At 48.4% G+C, this 18,842-nt stretch overlaps 1 protein-coding gene across 1 annotated transcript in view; it reads right to left on the bottom strand.

Annotated features, from left to right (window-relative positions):
• ZBTB7C (zinc finger and BTB domain containing 7C) overlaps window positions 1–13,216 on the bottom strand; it is a gene marked incomplete at both ends in the record, with an annotated part of 110,531 nt that extends 97,315 nt beyond the window's left edge. Inside the window, one exon of the mRNA XM_084278796.1 lies at window positions 13,134–13,216. Coding sequence (XP_084134922.1) covers window positions 13,134–13,216 — 83 coding nt within the window. The remainder of the gene's footprint in view (window positions 1–13,133) is intronic.
• Window positions 13,217–18,842: the final 5,626 nt, after the last annotated feature.

Here is an 18,842-nt window from a genome sequence, read left to right on the forward strand (position 1 = left end):
GCAGCAGCGGCAGCACCTTTGTGATAAGATACTTAAGAGGGGAAAAAAAGAACTGCAAGCAGCCACTTTTTGCAGCCAGAGAAAGGAGATGTGAGAAACTTTGCAGACACTGAGGTCAGGGCAGACATGGGGGCAGGGTGGGGGAGGCACCCCAGGTGCTGGAGGAGAGATTCCCTTTCAGCCTGTGAGGAAGACTGTGGTGAGGCAGTTGCAGCCTGGGGAAGATGATGCTGAGGTAGAGATCCGACCTGCAGCCTGTGGACAATCCCATGTTGGAGCAGGTGGAGACACAATGAAGGACACTGTGACATGGTGGGAAGCCCACGCTGCAGCAAGCTCCTGGCAGGACCTGCAGCCCGTGGGGAGAGGCCCACACCAGAGCGGGTTTGTTGGGAAGGAGCTTGTGACCCTGTGGGGCGACCAGGCTGGAGCAGTCTGGGCTTGAGGGACTGAGAGACATTCTGTGATTTGTGACTGCACCCATAGCAGTGACCCATGCTGGGGCAGCTGGGGAAGAGCTGAAGCCCCATGGGGAAAGACTCACATTGGAGAAGTTCATGGAGGACTGTCTGCTGTGGGTGGGTCCCCACAGTGCAGCAAAGGAAGGGGATGAGGAGTCCTCCCCTGAGGAGCAAGGTGCATCAGAGACAATGTGTGATGGACTGACCCCAACACCCATCCCCATCCCCCTGTGCCACCTGGCGTGTGAATAAAGTTGACACGAGGAAGAAAGGAGGGGTGGGGGGGATATTCTAAGATTTGGTTTTATTTCTTATTATCCTACCCCGTTTTCATTGGGTACTTTCTTGGGAGGGTGTGTGCAATAAATTCAATGCATTTTTTGTTCTACATTGAGTCTGTTCTGCCCGTGACGCTGACTGTGGGATGATCTCTCCCTGGCCCCATCTCGACTCCAGAACCTCTCAATGTCTATTTTCTCCCCTGTCTAGCCAAAAAGGGGAGTGACAGAGCGGCTTTGGTGGGCATCTGGCCTCCACTCGGGGTCAAACCACCACATTACTGTACTCCAGTTCTGCTGTAGGGAAGGGATTTCCTAAGCACGGCACAGGTCCTCCTCAGAGGTACTCTACAGAAGTATCCTAAATGGAACATTTTTTCACCTGAGTGGTTGAAGGTACCCTTTCTTCACTCATTTAGCTGGGGAAGGGGATCTGAGGGTCCCCCGTGTCTGTGCTGAGCCTTGCCTTACTTGCAGCATCAGTTCCTGCTCCTCCTGGCTATGGGTTCCTGAACCATTCCATTCCTCATCCCAAAGTGAAGACCGGTTTATCACAGTATGCTGGGATGAAGTAGATGATACTAGAGATCCAGGATCTCCCTGAGGTGGGTCCACTGGCAGAGGTGGGCATACAGCTGGTATCACTACAATACAGGTTACAAAGTACACAGGACATCTGCCCATGGCCTGACCATGCCCTGCCCTTCTCAGCAGTTTCACAAACCTTCTTACACAACCAAACCAGAAGTTAAAAAATTAAATAAAGAGCCCAGAAAGGTCTATTGAGACACATGCAGGTGAAGCACATCCTACACTGAGTTAGAAGCTGGCAGCACTACCCCCACTGAGAAGGGTATATGCTGTACAAGTGCCTCTGCAGCTCCTTGATACTGTCTCTACAACAGGATCTGTCAAGCAACAACTACAGGTATTTGCATGGAGTCTTCTCACTTATCCAGAGATAATACCACATGCCCGGGACAGCCGAACAAATTGCACCCTGTAAATAATAAATAATGGAGGGTTAATCAGAAGGAGCAACCTGGAGATTCCCACAGACACCCTGCCGTGAGGAAGGAAACAAGAAAATGCCCTGACCTAAGCAGGGGTGAGTCTCTCACACACACACACAGATCACAGGGAGATCACAGGAGCTGTTTGCAGATCACTTACTGAACATGAATAATTCAAGCAGAAGCGGCTGGAAGTGTGAGAGGAGATGGATGGGAGCTCATCACCCGCTCCTCTGCAGGCTTTATTTTATCAAGCAAGGAGAGAAACAGCGAGCCCCAAACAAAAATCCTTAGCCTGAGTGTTGTGACTTTGCCAGGTTGCGACATGGAACTGTTGGAACGAGTCCAGAGGATCCAAGGGCTGGAGCACCTCCTCTGTGAAGAGAGGCTGAGAGAGTTGGGCTGGTTCAGCCTGGAGAAGAGAAGGCTGCAGAGGGACCTTATAGCAGCCTTCCAGTCCCTGAAGGGGCCTACAAGGAAGCTGGGAGGGACTTTTAGAAGGGCCTGGAGTGATGGGACAAGGGGGAATAGTTTTAACTTGGAAGGGGGAAGATTTAGATGGGATATTAGGAAGAAATTCTTCACTGTGAGGGTGGTGAGGCCCTGGCACAGGGTGCCCAGGGAGGTGGTGGCTGCCCCCTCCCTGGAAGTATTTCAAGACCACATTGGATGGGGCCTTGAGCAGCCTGGTCTGGTGAGAAGTGTCCCTTCCTGTGGCAGGGAGTTGGAACTTCATGATCTTTAAGGTCCCTTACAGCTCAAAGCATTCTATCATTCTATGGTTATATGTGGCACTTCAACAGATACTCAGCTGATGACAAACATCCTTTCCCTTTCTGCTCAAGGCAGGTTTGTGATTATTTGGCTGGGCAGATGGGGTGAAATGGGGGTTTTTTTTAGCCTTTAGGACCACTGTCTAATTACACAAACCACAGAATCACACAATATCTTCATTTTATCTAGGCTGATCTTCCCTTTTTTAATTTAAAAACATAACCTATCACTACAGGCCTTACTACAAAGTCTGTCCTCATCTTTCCTAGAAGTCTCCTTTAGGCACTGGAAGGCCACAAGAAGGTTTCCCCAGAGCCTTCTCTTCTCCAGGCTGAATCAGCCCAACTATCTCAGCCTGTCTTCATAGGAGAGGTGTTTGTTCCAGTGCTCTGACAATCTTTGTGGCCTCCTCTAGACTTGCTCCAACAGTCTGTCTGGTATGGAGGACTCCCAATATGGATGCGGTACATGAGACACCCACCAGTACAAAGAGGTGTTTCCTTTGAGGGGTAACACCAGTTATCATCCTCCATGGCTCCTCTCACCCCTCAGGGACCCCTTTGGTAAGACAGGATTCTCAGAGACTGCATTACAGCCTTCCAGTTCCTCTGCCCCTGGAAGAGGTCATGCTTCAGTGGGGTCAGCTCAGAGGAATGGACTGGGGAAAAAAAAGGTGTCAAAAAAAGAGAAGAAACCAAAAAGGAGGAAAAAAAAAATAAGAAGGGGTGAGGGAATATATTTATTCTGAAAGGAATACACAAGGAGGGTTGCTCTGTAGGAATGGGTTGGTAGCCCACACCCAACACATTATCAGGAGGACTGGAAACCTGCAAGCAAATAAAAAACCACAAAAGAAAAAAAAAAAGGCGGAGATGGTAAAGACAGGTGGTGGAAGTCAAACACAGCTGTGGTGCAACCTGAAGAAATCCAAACCTCATCCCCCTGCGAGCACTTTGCCATGTATTGAGTGCCAAGAGAAAGACCTTTGTCCAGTGTCAGTGGGCAGCTCTCACACGTGAGGACAGAAATGGGGCACCTGGACTAGCAACTGCCCAGTGAGCCTGGGGACTCCTCATCCCCTGAGAATCAGAGGTGTCAGGGAGGCATTTAACAGAGAGGACCCTGTCTTAGCAAGGCTGAAAGATCTCCTTGATGAAAGGACATGCTCCATCACTCCTGACACCCTTTGGGAATTCATGTACAGCATCTACATGTGCATTACTCAGCTCCAGTTCACTCCTAGGCACTGGCACCAGGCCTGGATTTATCCCCAAAACTGCACACCAAGCTCTTCATCTGAACTAGAAGGAAACAGCTGTGCACATGGAGGACACACCTGCTCACAGTCCCCTCATGTAAAACATATTCCTTGGCATTGTGTGAAATGCATCTCATTCAGAAGTCACAGTGACAGTAAAAGACCTTCACCAAAGACCACCACTCAACAATCCAAATAAATTTGGTTTCCACGATCAACTAGATGAGAAGCATCCAGCATCCCCAGCCAGCTGTGATCTTTGATGTTGCCAGCAAACAAGCCTACACTTCCAATTTGTCCTTGAATAGAAAAACATTCACTCCATCCACTCTTTCCCCCATTTTTAAACTACTTGACCTCAAACTTCTGAATCAAAAACATCCTTCAGCACCATTGCCTGGAGCACCCTTGATCTAGAAAGTTCAGTCTGAAAGTGACGTCTCAGTGGTTTCTATTACAGATGCTCTATTATCTACAACAAGGAACTTTCACTCCAGCCTGTAGCATAAGCTGTACATCTCTGGTAAGAAACCTGTTTCTCACCAAGAGCTAGAGGGACCTTTGTAGACTAAGCACAGGCCATCCATGATACATCTCCATGTTACCACAAAATAATTACTTGGGCACACACCACATCTGATCCTCGGGGCTCTGGGTTCCCCACCCTTGTTTTTTTTAATTCCATGCAGAAAAATTAACTAATTAATATACGTCTGACAGATGTTCTTTGAAAGAGATATCATGTCTTCAAAACACAAGATGATGAAAGGAGAAATCGAGGAGATTAGGCTGACCAGAAAAGCAAGGACTGTGGCATGACAGGGGAAAGCAGAGCTTTAAATCTTTCTCTGATATTTATGATGGCTTTATTTGCATATCAAACTATGTGCCCATTAACTGTATATAAATCTATGATGAAATTATGCCGTGTAGCTCTCCAAAGTGAAGAAATGCCAGGGCTGGGCTGCATAATCACCCTTAACTCTGCCCCTCCAGGTGTTCCCATTCCAGCTCACTCCCAGTGATGGTCTACTATTTCCCAATCACACAACTGAACAGTGAGCATCTTTTGCAACCATACAGATGTATATGTAACATTTCCATATACTATGAGCTACTCCGCATGTGGTGGGACCTCTGCATCTCCCCATGGCCACTTCAGGAACATGATTTTTCTCATTTCTCAGCTAGTTGCATCTGCCTGCCACCCCTCACCTCACACCCCCATCTCCATGGGGCAAGCTGTGGCTTTGCCAAGGCTTTCCACATCCTGCTTGGAGACCCGTAGGTGACACTGGGATGCAAACAACAATTGAGACACATGCTCTCATTTTACATATCAAGAGGAACATGGGGATGCAACAGCCTGGTCCTGGAGCAGAACCACCTGCCTTCAAGTGTGCACTGGAAGGGGTGTGAACTTGTAGTCAAACTAGCCACTTCAAAGAGGCCTTTGTGCTCTGCCTGAGATCTGCAGAAGGCAGCACACAAAGCTGGAGCTTACAGCCCTGTCTGCAGCCACAGCTAGCATTTGCTACAGCCAGCACTACATCACCACTGGGCAAGCCAGCCAGCCCACACAGGCAGGGAAAGGTCTGAGAAGAGTGAGTTCCAGAGGTGCCAAGCAGTGCTGATGCTCTTCATGGCTTTGTCTAAAGCTGTGCCCAAGGTGGGAACCAAGACTTGACCTGCCAAGCCCCCTTCCAGTGTCTAATGACACCACTGTCCTTCGTGGTTGATAGATGTCAGTCCCACATGTCTTCCCCTCTACCTCATGCTCTGATGTATCTCAAGAAATATCTTTTCCCACATGGAAATCTTGCCCAGAAAGCAAGTGAAAATGTTGGATATTAATGGAGGAGCAGTAACTGTGTAGGACAGTCAGAAACCCCTGATGGGCTCAACTCTGCAGCATTCGATGTCTGTGGGACATGTCATCACAGGGAAGCAACACTCCTCTTGATGTGCCCACAATGCTATTTACCTTCTTGATGATCTCATGATGCTGTTTTTGGGCTGGAATCAACATTAACTACACTGAGCTTTCCCTGAAGATTTTTCCCTGCAGATATGCTACCCCTTAGGTGGTCTTCCAGGAAAATCCCAGGGAAGCCACCCCTACAGATGGCGTGAAAGGGGGGCAAGGAACTGAACCAGCTCCCCGGGACCATTTTATTTTTGGCCCAACGGAGGGTAGCAACTTTGACTAGTTGGAGCGATTAGGCACATATTCAGACATAAAACATTAATATAAGAACAAATCAAAGGCAGCTTGGCTGGCTGGGGCTCCTGCTTTGAATTCATTAAAATACATTTAAAAAAAGAAGAAGAAGAAGAAAAAGAAGCAAAAAAAAAACAGGTTTTATCTTTTCAAGTACGTATGAAGAAAGTATAAATTCCTGCCTGACTGCCGCACTTGGCCTGGGTGAGCTGGTAATTGGAACCAGCGTGCTCTGCTTCCCGGGCGTCCCATTCACAGGCGCGAGAGGGAAGCATTCAATTTTTCAATAGGAAATTTCATCGCCGGAAAACAATCCACCTTCCCTGCCTCCGAAGAGAAGCCAGAGGGAGAGAGTTCTCTCCCCGACCAGGGTTTCGGCTTACTGCCAGCCCTGGCCAGAGCTGCCGGCGGGCAGGAGGGCTGGATGCCGCGCTGACTCTGCAGACCATCCCAGAGCCATGAGGTCGACTTCCAACACTCAGTGTTTGATTTTTATTTCTCCCCCCTCCTCCGCCACCACCACCCTCTTGTAAATACATTGATTTGTTTTCTTTTCCTTTGGGATTGCTCAGGGGTCCAGATTGCAACTTTAATTTCCATAACCACACCGGCTAAACAAGCTCAGAGTTTTGTCATGACAGTTTTCCAGAGGGTTTGTTGTTTTGTTTTGTTTTTCCTTCCAGTTTTCCACCCCATTTCAGACCTGGCACTTCATGGCAAGCACCTGGGAGTATTCACAGCCCATGGGGATATTTTGCACAGGGATTTCCTCACAGACAGGTCACACTTTAAGTGGGGTTCTTAATGAGCCCAGGACAACCCCAGCTTGATGGGACTGTGAAAATCACCTTATGCCAACAGCTTTTTCAACATAATTTTTTTTTTTTTTTTTGCTTCTCACTAATTCTGAAAGTTGGTGCCTTAGAGAAGTTTGATAAGGCCACAAAAACCCATGAGAAACTCTAGCAGGGCTCAAGAAAGGCAGGCAACAAGCAAAGGGACTAGGCGGTGTGATGGCAGGTGAAATACAGCACTGTCCAACACAAAACCAAGGCAAAACCACCTCTGCCAGTGGGCACAGTAAGGACTAAGCTCAGGATTAAACAGACTCAGAAGCACCCGTCCCATCCATTGTCCCATAGGCACAATGCAAATTTTAAATCAAAATTTACTTCTGCTTTTAAAAGTTACTTGAAAAGTTACCTTCTTCCTTCCTATTTACATATGTTAAAGCATTAATGAGTAGATCCCACCACAATGGCTTGTTCCTTGATGTACCTATAGAAAGGCTGCGTTCTGCAGCCTTCTTCACCTGCTTTCCCAGCCATCCCCAGGACAAAACTAGGAGAGGAAGGGTTCCCTCCATTGTGCAGTCTCAGTGTCTATCCCATCCCATCCCATCCCAAGTGGCTGGACCAGAAAGCAATCACAGGCAATGCCTGAAGGAGTTCTCCAGAAGTACACCAACCTCCACCTTTACACCTCTTTTCCCCAGTATCTCTAGAAAACGGTAATCACAGAGCTGTTTTTAACTGAAAGATAGAAATAGTCTTTTAACCTCCAGTGCAGCACTATAGGGGTACTTTGAGCCATAAGTAGGGTACTTTTAACTGCCTTAAGTGACAGGCAAAGGGGATTCCTGAAGCAGAATGGTGTGTGACTAGGAGTATGGACCTGGCAAGCAACTGGTGATGCAAGGGGCAGGAGATGGGAAGAAGGGTAAAGCTGAGGGCAGCAGCTGAAGCAGAGTTAGGAAAACTTAGCACAAGGTCAGCATGGAGTCACATGAAGTATTGGATTTTTGGGATATTTTGGGCAATGAGGGCACTTGCTGTTCCTCCATTCCAGTACAAGATCGTTTGCTTCTCTTGAGAAACCAGTTCCCTCAAGGCTACCCTGAGTCAGGCACAGGATGCCTTACTCAGCCCCAGAAGAAGACTTAAAGACTATAGCATAAAGTACTGAGAAAGTCCTCAAAAAGTCTTGTGGTTCACCCCAGGCTCAAAGCAGGGAGCCCTAAGGGAAATGTTTGTCTTGTTCAGAACTGCCAGGGATAGATCCATAGCACTGAGCACCCCTGGTGTTTCACCGGCCTTTTCTTTAGAGGTACTTTACTGCCCAAGGACCTGGTCTCAATATTGGACCCATCGTTGTCCCTACTAACTCCTTAACAAGCCAAGAAATTCATGCAACACTTTATGTCTGTGGGACTTTATCCTGCTCTTGACAGGCAAAGCTTGGACCCCTCCTGTTGGACTTAGACTTGGACTCCAAGCCCTAATCCTGAGCTGAACACCCAGAGCTGATCACTCTCCTTGGGCACCGAGGATCACGCTAAATCCCAACAAATTTCAGAGCAAATAAAATGCACCAATTTTTGCGAGCCAGGATCACCTTTGTAGAGCTGCCACCAAAGCTCTTCCTAGAAGTCATTAATTGCGATGGACAAAACACGATTCCACCTCGCTTCTCTCCTGCCTCTTCAAGGGCAGGATGGCAGCACTTGAGCTGCTGCAGCACTGATTGTCCTATTGTTCCACAAAGTGGTTCCTCTCCAGCAAATTGAACACTGAGAGCCATCAGAGAGAGCCCCGGACAAAGGGACCAGTGCCTGTTTCTGGGATTATTAGAGGGAAGCAGAAAAAGCCTCTTGAAAAGTCTTTGTGGCACTTAACGTGACAGCTGAAAATAATGGATAGGACAAAACAGAGCAAAAAGATGATTTAAATTAGGCAACTCCCGGAAAGTGGTGCTCACTTAGGCTTCCAGAGGAGAACTGCCATTGCTTAGAAACACTAACGCTCACGTCTGTGTGCTCTCCCCTTCTGCAGCGTGTACACACACACACACACACACACACACACACACACATCCCTTTTTAGGTGCTCTGTAGAGCATTTGTTCCATTTGCCATTGCAGACGGCATCCCTTGCATCAGGGGATGGGAAAGGTGTAAATGAGCGACCTCACCTGCAGCACATCAATCCATTATACAAAAGGAAAGGAAGAAAAAAAAGCATTTCATTTCTATTTGCTGCCCAAAGTCCCTGTAGAGAGGTAGAGATTTACGTGTATGTGTTCCAGAAACCATCAGAGACCTCCTCCAAAGCCACCCAAAGGAGAAGGGCCTCGCTTCTACTCAAGGGGTTTGACCTGATTGCCAGCTCATGCCAGTCCCACCTTGGTGGGATTGGTGTGGGGATCATTTTAAGTGATGGGCATCTCCCATCCATGCCAATCACCTTGCCCCTGCCTTGAGGAGCTCACTCACACTTCCTGGCAACATCCTTCAGGATTGAATCCTCTTTTGATGCTACAACTCCTGCCAGGGCTGGACCAAGATAAAGCCACTCCAAGCGAGTCCTGTGCAGCCATGAAGCAACCAGTCTCAACCCGACACTGCCAGGTTCTACCAGCTGAAACTGTGTTGGTGGTGCTTACTCCACTCCCCACGTGCTGGGACCTGCCCATGCCTGTCTCTCACCCTCCTCATCCTCATTTCCTTAGTGCACTGATAAACCTTTCCTGAGGCATCTGCTGGACCAGGGTGCCCAGGGTCCCTTGAGATGATTGCACGCTCATCACCCCATCTGCAGATCTCTGCACCAGGGCAGGGACACCCACTCTATCTGTGATGGTGACCTGGGCACAGGATCACACATGAAGGGACTGGGGTACAGCATCCCACCCTCTCTCATGCACTGGATGTGAGTGGGGGTCCCTGTGGTGTGGGTCTCGGTGTGGCTATCACACAGTCCCTCTTGTGCTGTCGTCACCTGGCTGCTTGTCTGAGCCCCAGAGAGCCAAACAAACCCATTAAGGCTAAAACCTTAATCATCAGCCCAGGCTACTTCCAAAAGTCCTTCATTGTGGTTGGGACCAGCATCCTTCCTCACCCAGATGGTGGCTGTCACTCCCATTTTACTCAAAACAAGAGCTTTGGGACATGATTCCCCCATCTGGGAGGATGATGCAGAATCCCCTCAGAATCCCAAGAGATTAATCCTGCTTTGTCTGGTCTCTAGAAGTGCAATTTCTTTCTCTCTCTCTCTCTCCTTGAGAAGGCAGCGATGCTCAGGCCATTCTCAGTCTGGCCAGGGAAGCAGGGGAAGGGTGGGGAGACACGCGTGCTGCACAGGGTGAATTAGCAAGCTGTCTGGTTTCGATAGATTTACTTATGCTGTGGCAGCAATCTGTCTTTCCAGGCACAGTGCTTTGGTTTTACGACCTGAAACACCACGCAAAGCAGCTCCTGAGCATCTGAGGATGCAGCCCAGCCAGCCCGGCGCTCATCCCTGTGGTGGATAAAATCCAGTTCAAAATGCAGGGAGCCCTCTGCAAGCACCAGTTTGGACACCCAAAAGCCTGAGACACCAAAGCAGCAGCTGAGTGGACAGGTCCCAGCATAAAACACCCCAGGCACCCCAAAGAGAGGAACCTTCATGACAGTTCCTAGGAATCCCATGATATCACCCCTTTGCTGAGATACTGTGGGCTCTGCCTTCTGCAAAAGCTGATTTGCAGGAGCGGGTAGCTCTGGCATTGGATGAGGCTCATGGATGTAGCAGTCAAACCTGGGCATGTTGCTCTGGATTTGTGTAGCATCTGGCACGCTGGGATGTCACCTATCTGTCCCTGCATCCTGCTGCAGCACCAGTATCCAGTAACGGATATGTCAGAGGAGGAGGGGACGGAGAGGAGAGGAGAGGAGAGGAGAGGAGAGGAGAGGAGAGGAGAGGAGAGGAGAGGAGAGGAGAGGAGAGGAGAGGAGAGGAGAGGAGAGGAGAGGAGAGGAGAGGAGAGGAGAGGAGAGGAGAGGAGAGGAGAGGAGAGGAGAGGAGAGGAGAGGAGAGGAGAGGAGAGGAGAGGAGAGGAGAGGAGAGGAGAGGAGAGGAGAGGAGAGGAGAGGAGAAGAAGGAGAAGGAGGAGAAGGAGAAGGAGGAGAAGGAGAAGGAGGAGAAGGAGAAGGAGAAGGAGAAGGAGAAGGAGAAGGAGAAGAAGGAGAAGGAGAAGGAGAAGGAGAAGGAGAAGGAGAAGGAGAAGGAGAAGGAGAAGGAGAAGGAGAAGGAGAAGGAGAAGGAGAAGGAGAAGGAGAAGGAGAAGGAGAAGGAGAAGGAGAAGGAGAAGGAGAAGGAGAAGGAGAAGGAGAAGGAGAAGGAGAAGGAGAAGGAGAAGGAGAAGGAGAAGGAGAAGGAGAAGGAGAAGGAGAAGGAGAAGGAGAAGGAGAAGGAGAAGGAGAAGGAGAAGGAGAAGGAGAAGGAAGGAGAAGGTCCTCATTCTGCCCAGTGTGATGGGCAGATGGCCCCTTGTGATGCTCCTCTGCTCCTTACACAAAACCAGCCAGAAAACTGCTACTGGAGCTTCTCACACAGCAGCCCAAGAAGGAGTTCACAGCGAGCCTGCCATGCCTCTACAAGTAAGTGTGCAAGAGACGTAGGAACTCACACGGGAATAGTTGGGATTTTATCATCTTCCTGGAGAACAAACAGAAAAGGAGTGCAAATTGCTGCTTTTTATCACAGCTGGCAAAAAAAAATCTGTAAGCATCAAATGATGAATGTGCTCGTAGTACTGTAGGTGGGGAAATTCTTGCTCATAATCAAATCTAAACTCTCTCTCAATGTATTCACAGTGCCACAGTCCCCACCGTGGGTTCAGAGTGGCATTTCGGAGCTGATGTTCGTGAAGCTGAGGTGGAAAGGTGAGTAAATCAACTGTCTCTTTACTGGGTAGAAGAAAAAAAGAAAGAAAAAAGAAAATAAGAGGGGGGAAAAAAAGACAAAGATTTTTACAAGGAAGGAAATGGAAATTTAAAAGGAAATGGGAAGAAAAGGAAGAAATAAGTAGAAAATTAAGAGAAAGAAAAAGAAATTAAATACAAGTGAAAAAAAGGAAAACAGAAGAAAATTGAAAAATAAATGAAGCATCAGAAAGAAAAAAGAAGGAAAAGGGAGGTAAAACGGGAAGGGGGAAAGGGGAGGAAATAAAAAACGTGTTAAAAGAAAAGGGAGGGAAAACTAAAAGAAAAAAGAAAGTGATACAAAGATAAGAGAAAAGAACAGGAAAAATGACTAGAAAAAAAGAACAGAAAAAAGGAACAGAAAAAAAAGAAAAGGAAAAAGAAACAAAGGGGAAAGAAAAAAGGGAAAACAAAAATAAAAAAAGGAAAAGAGAAAGCCAGGAAGCAAGAAAAATCTAAGAACTGATAGTTTCCAGACACTAAAGGAACAACCTCGAGTCATTTTTTAAAAAGTCCAAGTCCTTCCTAATAAGATGCCTAACAGTCTGTGAATTACACAGCCATAAAACTTGTACTTACATGTGACATTTGCTGGTAGGAATAAATCAGGGCTCAGAAAAGAGGAGACGCTTTGGAGTTCAATGGGTATTATCCGAACTCTAACCGTATTAGCGGTGGTCTGAAAGCAGGACATTGTCATCCAGACAGACGGACGATGTTCATAACCAGTGGTAATTTGTAGGACGCATAATTTGCTGCTACCAAAATAGCACAGCATGTGGGGTTTTTTGCCCTTTTTAGTATATAGCCCTGTCGTTTCTTTTGGCTTGTTGAAAGAAATCTGCTCTGCACAAGCGGAGCGAGAGCTCAGACCTTCAGCAGCTCATATAAAACAGGTGGCTAGGCATCAGGGGAAATAGAGCCTGCTTTTTTTTTTTTAATTCTTTTTTTTTTTTTTAAAGCTAATAAAATAAACAGATTATTAGAGAAAATGGAGATGAAACCGGCTTCTCTTTCAAAAACAGAAAGTCAGAGATGAACTAAGTTTCGGCTGAGCGAACGCTGCACGGAAAACACAGATGCCACAACCTCTCTGAATAAAACTCTCTGAGTTTTACCAACACACTGAGTTTTCACCTAAGATAAATAATTAGGAAAAGAAGAGTTGTCCACTCAGGGACATCATCCCCAAGAGTACAGCTGGATGCAAAGATCAGCAGCCCCTGGCCAACCGAGCCGCTGGCTTAACATCCACCTAGCCTGGAGGCTTGTGAAAGTCAGGTTAGGACAGACATGCTGCCTTAAGCCTTCATCCCTACCAACACCATCATCATCATCATCATCATCCTCCTCCTCTCCCCCACCAGACAAGACAGCGCAGCACTTACGTGAAAGTTGGGATTTGGATCTGGTTAAGTCCCAATCCTTTAACTTTCCGCAGGGAAAATGTTAGGAGGCATCTCCCCTGCATGCTCCAGACCGTTGGCTACTTCATGGTGGGGACTGACGATGAAATTGAAGGCGGGGAGGTGGAGAGGGGGGGAAATAAAGCAAAAACCCACCCCAGAAAATAAATGCCTGTATCCCTAACAAAGCGGCAGGGTGGAGCCAGCACACCCTTATATTTAGCTGCAGGCAAAGCCTTAAAGTTGTAGCACATTTATTTTCCATGAATCACGACGAAGCTACAAGATTCACACACACACACACACACACACACAAACACACCAAAATCTTGCCATTTGCCTGCCTCTGTTCTCTTACAGGGCACTCCAGGACTGTTGGTACCACTGTTCCATTTTTATTTTCTCAACTCAGGAGGGTTGTGATGGATCAGAGACTTCAAAAAGCTCAGATGAAGCTACCTCAAGCTAAAGTGCAGTTTCCTGCAGCCCTGAATTATATATATATATTTGTTAATTTTTCAACTTTTTTTTTTTTTAACAGTGGAAAAAACAGTAATTATCAGACCTAAATCACACCTCATATTTAGAAAATGCTTAAGGGCTGATTGCTGGTCTCAAAGGCTCTGAAATCCTCCTATCTCTGCCTGCCCCAGCAGAACCAGCCTGGGTGACGGCCAAGGTCAAAGCCCATCTGCAGAGGGCACGATCTGCTGGGATGTCCAACACAAGCAGACACGAGAAAGAAAGGAAGATGGGAGCTATCGGAGAGGCCACAGGCCCTGCCTCCAACCCCTCCCGAGGTCGCATCTAGTCCCAACCACCCCACCACCTCCCTCTTGGCCTTGCTTTCGCTCATGCAACTCGCTTTCATGCGATGCCAAGGGCCCGGGCGCCGCGGCAGATGCCGCGTGCTGAATTGCAGCCTCTTCTGCCAAAGCCTGGGGACAGCAGAAGGCTCAGCCAGCCCATAAAAATTAGCATCTGCACTTTGCCACTTGCACAGCTGTACCGTGACAGCAGGGTCTGGAGCCGGGGTTATCTACAGGGGTGTCGTGGGGGAAAGGAAAATGAATCCGTCGTGCCACGGCAGAAGCCGACGCTGACCTTCCAAAGATCCTTACACAAGCTTCAGGGAAAGGCCTTAGAGGCCTGAGTAAGGGATTTCAGTTTTGACAGCGTTTCCCCTCTACCTTTCCAGCAAGGCTGGGCGCAGAAGAGTGTCTGAGCACCCTCAAGGGAAGAGATCGACAGTTTACCTGCAAGCAAGTACCTACAGAACTTGGTTAGTCACCCACTCATTTTCTCTTTATTCCATCGTAAGGGTTGTTCCCTCAGTAGTTGTAACACCTGAGAGCAGGACAACCCTTGACACGAGGATCCGTATGCTCCAAATACCAACCACTGCTGGGTCAGCCACCGCTGGGTCAACTCTGCCTTGGACAATAAAACACCAAGCCCACACTCTCCCAGTGAAGCCTGCCTCCACTTCCAGAGGTCTTTCACTGATGCTCCAGCAATCCTGAACTCAAAGTCTGGGGTTGTTTTTTTCATGTATTTTAAGAAAATGTTGGAAATATTTTTTTTTTCTTCTGCACTGCCTGGGTAGGGCCTGACATCCTTCCTGCGCTTTTCACCGGGGAACAGGGAGGTCCTCTGCAAAAAGGGCAACAGGCTGCTGTGGCTTCCTCACCTGCCAGCATTGCTTCCTGCATCAGATCACTAGATAAGAAGCTATTTTTCCTCTCTGCCTTGTGTTTTCAAGCTGAGTGGTGATCAGGGATCTCCCCTCCTCCTTCACAGGGCCCCATAACAGGACCTGAAATTTTCCCCAGGGGTAAAGAAGGAGCATCATCATGGGCTTAAGAGCATTAGCCTACAGTAGCATGTCTCTTGCCTTCTTCCAACCCTTCTCCTACCTAGCATTCCAGAACTGCTTGCAGAAGCTCCTTAGCACAAGACAGAGGGCCACACAATAGTTTGTTTTAGTGGAACAGGGACCTCATAGCCCACCCCCTGCCATAGGCAGGGACACCCCTCACCATCCCAGGGTGCCCAAAGCCCCATCCAACCTGGCTTTGAGCCATGCCAGGGACCCAGGGGCAGCCACAGCTTCTCTGGGCAACCTGTAATGATGAGGAAGACTGAGCTTTAGCCCAAGGTTGTACCATGCTGCAATGACAGCCAAGACATGGCATGTGATATAGCTGCACCAGACGTGATTAGGGGTTGGTAGTCGACTAACAACGCACACAGAGAGTGACTTCTCTAGCTGCACAGACCAGCTCTGGAGGGACACCGTAAGAAAAAGCGGTATTGTGTCAATGTACAGGCATTTGGAGACAACCCAACAGCAGATCTCTGAAAGAGATATTTCTGTTTGTTTGTTTTGAACTGTTGCTTGCCAGTGCAGGACCTCACGTTGGGCATTTGTCCTAGTGCACAATTTGCATGCCAGATGCTCTTTCGTCTTGCTAATTGTTGAAACAAAGTGGATGGTGAATGAAGTCCTTTGAGGTTGGCAGGGGCTTCAAATACGGCCAGCACTGAGCTAATCCTGCTTCCAGTGAATGGAATAGCAAATGTACGTTGGCAAAAGGCTCTTCACTACTTTTGTAATAACACAAAAATGAAAGTGCAAGAACAATGGTGAATGCCCTCAGAAAATCCCTTCCCCTGTTGAGGTCAACCCCCTTGCTGGCCTACAGCTTGCAGAAAGAATAGTGTGACACTACATGCTGGAGCTGGGCAAACCACCTCATTGAGTCCAGCAGTAGCTTTGTCCAGGCTCAGATGGCTCAGATGCCAGCCCTTCCTTCTCCCAGCCTATGTGTGCTGTGCTTTCTGGCAGAATTAAGAGGAGCTGAGCAGCAAGCTCGGATCAATGGGGAGCTTAAAAGGCTGACCAGGTTGGAAATAGGTGTAAGAGATGGACCTTGGAGCCTTAGCAGGTGTCTGCCCAAGCTACAGAAATGTGGGGAACTCAAGGGACCACCTGAAGGACCGATTCCCACTGCAAGACACCATGTAAGAGATGGGTAACCTACACAAGACCACAATCCGTCAACTTGGGTTGGCACCAAGAGAAGAAATCTCTTAGGAAAAGGATGTCTAGCCCCATTACTTGGTTTTGTACTGTGTCTGACATGGGACAGGCAGGAGAAATGCACAAAAAGGAGATATGAATGTACAGAGATACTTCCTCCCCACACAACCTGCCAGCTGCTGACCATCCATCCACCTTTCAGAGGCTCCCAGGCTGGAAGCTGCATCTGAATCCCAGAGCCAGCAGCCCTCGCTGAGCCTCGTTCCAATTGCTTTTTGAACCCTTTTATACCTCTGGCCTCCGAAATAGTTGGTGACAACAAGCTCCCCAATTTAATTACGGACTATGTGAAAAATTATTTCCCTTTGTTTGCTTTAGAGCTGCTGCCAAATAATTTTATTTCACAGCCATTCATTTCTGGGTTAGAAAAGAGACAATGAATAAACCGTCCCCTGCTCCTCTTCTCCACTCCAGCCATGGATTGATATTTCTGTCTGTGTGAAGCCTCCAAGGACGGGGGCTTTTTTTTATAGCACTAAGGGGCCTCGTATGCTGAGCCCCTCTCCCTGCAGAAACCACTCCATCCTTCCTACCTCCATCACTCCCTCTGCGTTGGGCTGCGCGTTATCCATCGCGTCTGCAAATGAAGCTCAGCCACGTCTTGTGTTCTCGTTTTTCTTCTCAACCTTCGCCCCAACAGCTCCTTACGTTCAACTTCCATTTCTGCCAGCGATTGAGAGTTGAGCTGACATTTCAAAAAAGTATCCAGAGTGATGCTGAGATGCTTCCACACCTCTCTGTGGCTTTAAGTGCCTGAAATAGTTTCCTAAATTTGGTAAACATTGCCCTCTCCACAGTCACCTGTTTCCAGATCATTTATGGATGTGTTGAACACCTCAGGCACTAGTTAACAGCCCAGTAGGACTCCTTTGGTAGCCATGGTGAAAAATGACCATTTCTTCCTTTCCTGTGTTTTCTAGACTCTTCTTTGGCCTCCCATCACCTTTTGGCCTCCATCCTTGCTCAACCTCAACTCTTCCTTGGCCTCCCACCTCCTTTTGGCCTCCATCCTTGCTCAGCCTCAACTCTTCCTTGGCCTCCCACCTCCTTTTGGCCTCCATGCTTGCTCACTTAAGGCCAGCTATGTCCATCTGAACAAGGGTCTTCACTCACTTGCCTTCTGACCATACTACATTGGGTGTAGTGGTGCAGATCACCCTCTCCTCATACGTAACTCTGAGCTTGATGTTGATGTTCCCCAAAACCTCAAAGCAAATTTGGAGCCAGAACATTTCATTCCCCTGAGATTATACCTGAGCTCTGAATTTGCAAGGGCATAGGACCAGGCTGGGATGGCATGTCACACCACTTGGATCAGGATCATCCTTCAACAGATACGGTCCAAAGGCCAAGTGAGCCCCAGGCAGTCTGTGTGCTCCTCAAACATAGTGCACGTGTCTAGTAAAGAACTTCAGCTTCCTGGGTGAGGAGTTCCCAGGGCTGAGGGGTTTTTTTTTCAATCAGAAATTCAAGGCAGAACCCCAAACCTCCCATCAAGACATCTCTGAGATTTGGGGCTCTGGACATCTGGCTCTAAACTGTGGCTTGCATCCACGATCCCTCCACACCAGATGGCTGCAGTGGAAAAAAAAATCTCCATCCTTCTCCATGTCCCAGCAATGCATCCCTACATCTGCAGAGGGTGGGCCAAGTGGGGTGGGAGAAGAGAACACAGAGGGATGTGGAGCAGCCTGGGACATCAGAGGGAACAAGACCCTTGGCTGGACCAGGAGCAGGTTTCACTGAAATGAGTTATTCAAGGACGTGGGAGATGCCCCATCCCTGGAAACATTCCAGGCCAGGTTGGACAGGGCTCTGAGTGACCTGATCTGGTGGCAGATGTCCCTGCCCATGGCAGAGGGTTGGACTAGATGACCTTTACAGGACCCTTCCAGCCCAAACCATTCTGATTCTGCGTGCATACTCCTGTGCAGATGGCTGCTTTCCTAACTAGGACGCTGCAGCCTTAAATTGCAATGCTCGGCATGGCACAGGGCAGGGCAGTGTCTCCAGCTCCCTCCAGACCCCCCTGATATTTATGTTACAGCCATCCGGATTCATTTTTTGCTGACTGTGCTGGCTTGCCCTCCCTCTGCCCTCTGCAGAATTTCATTAATGCTGCTTTGCTGGTTGGGGAGGGGTGGGATGGGCAGACAAAATGATCTCTTATTTTATTTTATTCCTCCCCTCTCTCCCCTTGGCTTCAAAACACTGCCAAGGATCTCCTCCTCTTATCTACATGTGACATCCCTCAGCATCACCCAGGGCAAAGAGCTGCTTCTCAACCTTAAGCCCTCATAACAAACCAACACCATCAGAGCATTCTAAGCATGAGGGACCCAACTGCTGAAGACTAGGAGCCCAGCCTTAGGACCAGAAGGGATCTGACCATCACCAAGAAGGTGTAAACCTCTTCCAGGGGAGCTGCAGCCTTTGAAGGCAGCTGTGTCGGGGGCCAGAGCTGCCATGTCAGCAACTGGGTTACCCAAAATGGACCTCAAGTCCAGCAGCCACACTGGGGACAGTCAATTATCCAGCAAAGCCAGGGATGGATCTCTGCATCCCCCACCAAGAGCCACAGGAAAACC

The sequence above is a fragment of the Gallinula chloropus genome, assembly GCF_964237585.1.
Source record: "Gallinula chloropus genome assembly, chromosome: Z".
Classification (NCBI taxonomy): Eukaryota; Metazoa; Chordata; class Aves; order Gruiformes; family Rallidae; genus Gallinula; species Gallinula chloropus.